This window comes from Sinocyclocheilus anshuiensis, unplaced genomic scaffold, assembly GCF_001515605.1.
Source record: "Sinocyclocheilus anshuiensis isolate Anshui unplaced genomic scaffold, SAMN03320099.WGS_v1.1 scaffold7, whole genome shotgun sequence".
Taxonomy (NCBI): Eukaryota; Metazoa; Chordata; class Actinopteri; order Cypriniformes; family Cyprinidae; genus Sinocyclocheilus; species Sinocyclocheilus anshuiensis.
Window position 1 is genome coordinate 1753524 of NW_015549582.1, and position 6561 is coordinate 1760084.

General features: G+C 34.9%; 1 protein-coding gene across 3 annotated transcripts in view; it reads right to left on the minus strand.

Moving 5' to 3' along the window:
• stau2 (staufen double-stranded RNA binding protein 2) overlaps positions 1-6561 on the minus strand; it is a 163524-nt gene that overhangs the window by 109057 nt on the left and 47906 nt on the right. For all 3 annotated transcript variants that reach the window (XM_016446089.1, XM_016446090.1, XM_016446088.1), the window contains exon 6: positions 1638-1797. In XM_016446089.1, coding sequence (XP_016301575.1) covers positions 1638-1797 — 160 coding nt within the window. The remainder of the gene's footprint in view (positions 1-1637; positions 1798-6561) is intronic.

Consider the following 6561-nt stretch of genomic DNA (forward strand, 5'->3'; position numbering starts at 1 on the left):
TGAAAAAAAACTCACCTGCCTATAGCCTTAGTAATCCTGAAGACATTGATTAGCTTGTTCAGGTGTGTTTGATTAGGGTTGGAGCTGAACTCTGCAGGACTGCGGCTCTCTAGGACCGAACTTGCCTACCCCTGGTCTGGACCAAAGCAAGTGAACTAGCAGACTTTCCTGGTGTGAATACACCATAAATCTGTATACTTCTAAATGAGGGATCAAGTACACATAATTAGTGATTTAAAAAAGTAACGCTAGTAAAGATGTGCACACAAATACGTGTGAATGAAACCCATTGTGTGTGTGTGTGTGTGTGTGTGTGTGTGAGTGAGCATGAAACTCATCCTCGAGGTTTGAGATATGGTACAGGAGTGGGGAGACATGCAGACAAACACGGTTTTGCCCTGAGGTGTGCACAGGTATGTTGTGTATCAATTTGTAAAGCAATACACGGAAGAAGCGTCTGACAAAGCCCTCATTATGGAGACAGAAGGGGGACATGACTAAACAGGAGAGGCACCGCTGCGGTTTAAATAACCTTGGTCAATGCCAGGCATTTGGGGCACAATGTAATATGATTTCCGGTGGGAGAAATTAGTATTTTGAAGGATGGCCCGAAGCTACGTGCAAACACAGCTCTGACAGAAACTAAAGCTCTGAGAAGATGTTGTGAACATTGACAGATGATGAGGAAACAGGACAGTTGTATCTTCTTAAATATCGTGACTTGGATCGTCAGATTAAATATCACTTTTACCTGACATCAGGTTATGAATATGCAGAGCATGATAGGCTTTCAAGTGCTTAGACTGAAAACAGGAAACTAACACATAAAATGTTTAATTAAAATTAAAAAATTTATTTTATAATAATATCCATTACAAATTTTTTTTTTTTTTTATAGAAATTCTTAAACAGAATATTTATAAAAAATATTTCTTCTTTGGCTTCCTTTTTTTTCTGAATAATTCAAAATCTTAAAACTTTCACTTTCCAGGTGTTAAAATGGTCTCAGACTCAGACTATATATGGAAAAATATACCAAACACAATTAGTTAAACAAGATAATGGATCTTTATGGGCTTTTTCTTTTCAATTATTATAAGTATGCACACTACTGTTCAAAAGTTATTAAGATTTTATTATTAAGAAACTTTCTTATTCTCACCAAGGCTGCATTTCATTAAAAAAATACAGTAAAAACAATTATATTATTATATAGTATTACAAATTAAAATAAGAGGTTTTTTTATTTTAATATATTTTTAACTGTAATTTAATCCTGTAATGGCAAGTTGAATATTAAGCAGCCATTACTCCAGACTTCAGTCACATGACCCTTCAGAAATCATTCTAATATGCTGATTTGATGGTTAAGAAACATATCTTATTTATTATTATGAATGTTGAAAACAGTGCTGAATATTTTTGTGAGAATACATTTTTTCAATATTCAGGATGAATAGAAATAAAAAGCTGCATTTTTTTTTTGTAACATTATAAAATGTCTTTACTATCACTTTTGATCATTTTAATGCATCCTTGCTGAATTTAAGTATTATGAAATAATGAAATTAAAAGAAGATTTGATTGCATGGCTGTGTAGTGTGTGTTCTGTTAGGTGGGACAGTTGTGAAGGTTACCTGAGGTGGTCTCTCTGGAATGGGTTCGTTCTTCAGGGCTTGAAGGGCTTTCATAGCCGCATTGTGTCGGGCAGCTTGGCGAGTCCGCCCCTCTCCGATAAACTCGTTGTTCCCCACTGTCAGCTGCACATAAAATACCTTAGGCACTGGGTAATGGTACCTAGGTTTGGGAGAGGGCCAAGAGACAGAGAAGGAAAGGTTGAGTGAAAGAGAAAAAGGCAGGTAAAAGGAAAAAAAAGCCCTTTGATTTATAAGAGGATTATCTTATCGAAACTTGGCCGTTTTATCACTGCACAAACTCTAGAATGGAAACAACAGACACTAAAAAAGAAACCAGGAGATGAACTGAACATGCCGGCTGCTAATTGGAAGGAATGACAGGGAAAAACATGACTTGTGATGATAGGGAAGCAACAAAATAAATATAAGGATTTGATTTTCCGTCCATGCTATCAAGTTAAATATATGGTGCATACAGCAATATTAAAATTACAGCAGATACGATAAACTAATAATTATCAAAATAATTAAAATTCATGTTATTGCCAATGACCAATAAATGGCACAAAAAAAATTTAATTCTATGAATATTAAATTCCATTCTATTTTGTCTAAATAAATAATATAAAAAAATAAATAAAAAAAAAGAGTAAAAAGTCAAAAATTATTTTAAATGTTTCAAAAAGTGAAGTGAATTAAAGTGAATTTAGGCACCATGTTTCTACTTTTAGTATTTAATAAATATATATTTTTTAAATACATTTACAAAAAAAAAAACACTATCTAAAATCTGTTGCAAATGATGAATTTGTGTTAGAAACTTTCATATTTTATTCTTAAACAATATTTATTAGACATATTTCTTCAGCTAACTTTTCTGTTTTAAATTATTCAGAATCCTAAACATTTGTTAATTTCCAGGTTTAAAAAATAACTTTAAATGTGGTCTCAGACTCTGTATATGGATACATATAAATCAATTAGCTAAATGAGAAAACTGATCTTTATAAGTTTGAAGAGTAAAAATGCATATTCAGTATGAAAAATGGACATTTATTTTGTGATTTGCTAAAGATAACATTTAACAGTGTTAATAAATTAATTAATAAAAAAGTGTTTTAAAATGTAACTTTAAGTGAGCAACTGATGACAGCAGAGGCAATCTAAATGTAAAAGTAGGGTAAGTCAGCATTCACAATATCGACCAATACATACTCAATACTCAAAAATAAATAAATAAAAACAGCATGAGATGTGATGCATCCGTCTGAAAGTGTATGACTGTAGTGACAGTGCTTTAAAGGAAGTTCATCTAAACTGTTTGCATTCCAAGTAAAGCACAGCTACTACACAAATCTAAACTATAGATAAGTGAGTCAACCTCACTAACCGACTAGTCGGTTTTCAGACAGCTAGTTGAGCATCGAGACCCATTCTTACTATGCATGCAGCTGTATCGTACATTATTATGTAGCCCCTTCACTCCGCTGTCACTGAGCTCCAATGAAGTAAGTGTCTAAAGACACAAAGGCTGATGGGAGTGGTGTACAAAGCTTTAAAACAACTAGAGGAAAGACAGATTTATTTCTGAGGCGGAACCCGAACAATATTGGTAGAGTAATAAATGGTGAAATTAAAGGGCCCTTCTTCCATGGGGTCAATGACATAACAATGAGTTGGTGAAATAATGACTCCCATTGGCTCCAAGCGAAGGAGCTCGGAACAAAAGCGGCTTCACATATATCCAGCTTTCTTTATCTTAACTTTGGCTCACCCATGCAGGGCTGTCAGGCCGCTGTTCAGTGGGCAGATTTAAGGGGCTGTTTGCACTTTAAGGCCTTTATGAGGAACGGTACTGACTGACCCAGCGTCAGCTCTCCCCCTTCCCTCGTCGGGGAGAACCCATTCACACTCCTCTGCAGCATCTAGGGACCGAACTGTGCTAAAAAGTAGCTGCTGCTCTCCAAAATCATCAGGCTCTCACGGTTTTAGCTCTTATCAGCAACTGGGGAATTAAAAATACATCAGCAACATTCATGAACAAGGTCAAAATGTGTTGGACGCTTAGAAATGCTTAGAATCAGATGCTGGAACTACATGGTACATTTTGTTCAAGTCAACTGTTCACAACCCCTTTTACTTCCGTAATTTAATGTATTTCCAAGTGAAACAGGTTATTCAATAGAAAAATGTGGGGCATGACTTGATTTTATCCATCAGAAATCACTCGGAAATACACTACCAAAAAGTTTGGGGTCGGTAAGGTTTTTTTATTTTTCTGAAAGAAATCAGTTATGCTCACCAAGGCTGCATTTATGTTTTAAAATGTAATTTATTCCTGTGATGCAAAGCTGTTTTCAGTGTCAGTGTCACATGATCCATCAGAAATAATTATAATATACTGATTTTGTGATTAAGAAACATTTCTTATTTGATAGTATTTCTTATTATCAATTCTGAAAAAAGCTGCTTGATATTTTTGTGGAAACTGAAGTTTTTCAGGATTCTTTGATGAAAGTTCAAAAGAATAGCATTTATTTGATTAATTAATTTTTAACAATTAATTTTATTTTTTAAATTAATTTTATTTAATTTTAATTTTATTTTAAAATGTATGCATTTTTTAAAATTAATTTTATTTAATTTAACAAAAAAAAACTTGGTCTTTCTCTTTATTTATTCCTTCCCTTTCTAGCTTGTACTTATTTGAACAATGCCTAAAACTTGGTATTACAAGCACTTCCTGTGTCTGTTTGCCTCTTTAAGAAGAATCGCTTGATGTATTCCCCAATTGTAAGTCGCTTTGGATAAAAGCATCTGCAAAATGACTAAATGTAAATGTACATTTGAAATAGAAATCTTTTGTAGCATTATAAATGCCACTGCTGTCACTTTTGATCAATTTAATGTATCCATGCTGAATAAAAATACTAAATATATTTTAAAAAGCAAACTTTTGAACAGTTGCGTACATCCCATTACAAATGTAAAATGGGTTATGAACAGCTGACGTAACATAAAATGTACCAGTTGAAATAGGGCTGAACGATTAATTGCATTAGCGATAATATCGCGATATGAAAAAAATGCGATTCAGAGATACACTCTGTCACATGACACGTGAGAGTAAAGAGATGTGTTCGACTTGAAGATCGATCGGTGTATGACATCAAAGTAGGGCTGCACAATTAATCGAATTTCTAATCGCGATTACAATTATGGATGCCACAATTACGTAATCGTTCAAAGCGGCAATTAATCATTCAAAGTCCACTTATGTTATTCTGTGTGCTTAAGATGCTTTTTTTTCTTTCTACATGTTATCTTAAGGGTTTTTCCATTGTTTTAATTTTAGTTTTAGTATAACACTATAATACCATTCATATTTTTACTTTTTTTATAATTTAAAGAAGAAACCAATCCGATGTATAGTTAATAATGTAATAATGTATAGTTATAATTTGAGGCTTAATACTATAGAAAAGCACTAAAGGTTTTTCAGTTAGAGTGTTTTCAGCTTGTTTATTTTCATATAAAAAATACGGCATGCAGTTGCATCAAACAATGGTACAAACATCATTCAATGTAAATTGTGATAATCGTAATTAATAATCACAATTACAATTTCAAGGGAATAATCGACAATTTTTGTCATAATCGTGCAGCCCTACATCAAAATACAGCGAGAGAAGGCAAAAGGAGACGTCCGCTCTCTTATAGCTCTCGCAGTACTTTGATGACACACACCGATCGGTCTGAGCAGCACTGCTTCAAGTCGCACACATCTAAGCAGTCTTCAGAGGACGCATCAAGTTTGCACGCTACAGTGTTGCCAAGTCCACGGTTTTCCTCCAAAAACGTGATATTTAGTCCCTGGAGTGCAAATCTTACCATGGGAACCCCTCCAAAAAACGTGTATTTTACCCCCCCCGCCCCCCCCCCCCCGGGTTTACCGGTGGACCCCCCTCGGAACGCGATTGGGCTAGTTTTGGGCTAGTGTTGAGCAGCAATTGGGTGGGTTTTGTTGTGAAAACCTGGCAACCCTGGCACACTACACGCGGAGTAACAGTGTTACGGTTACTATTTTTGTGAGCGGTCACACTGGCGTGACCACCACGTTGTCCAACGCATAAGTGCTACTATTTCTGTTGCACTTGGGAAACATCAAACAGCAAATGAAATGAAAACGAAACTTAACCGCGCTTTCAGCTTTGCAGCGCGGACCGTTTATCAGTTTATTATTATCTATTTCCAGCACTTTAAAGCTCTAAAATGATCCAGTTTTAAAGTTATTTTTAATCGGATGACCAAAATTATACTTTGTGGTAAACAAATACTTATGTAAAATTAAAAAAAATACATCAAATCACAATTATAACCAGTAGACGGCAGCAGAGGGGCACTTGTTGGCTTATTAGTCATCCATTTCTACTTTTTCTCTATATTTTGAAATTATAAAATCACTATTATAAAATATCAAATCATCAAGAAATTAGATTTTGTCAGAATTTTACACTTTTTTTGTGTATGAAAGGGGTCATATGATGCGATTTCAATGTTTCCTTTCTCTTTGGAGTGTTACAAGCTCTTGGTGCATAAAGAAGATCTGTAAAGTTGCAAAGACTAAAGTCTCAAATCCAAAGAGATATTCTTTATAAAAGTTAAGAGTCAGCCACACCTACCTAAAACGGCTCGTTCTAACACGCCCCCACATACCTATGTCACTATCTGGGAAGATTTGCATAATGCCGCCAAAATGTTAACGCAAAGTAAGAAGGCGTAACTTTTATTCTCGCTGTAGTATTGTTACCGCCGCCGCAATGTCGTGAAGGCGCTGTGTGTTTCGTTGTGAAAGAGAAACTACTTTGTTTGGTCTTCCAAAAGAGGAAGATATCTGCTTCGTCATGCCTGGAGCTGATCCGTG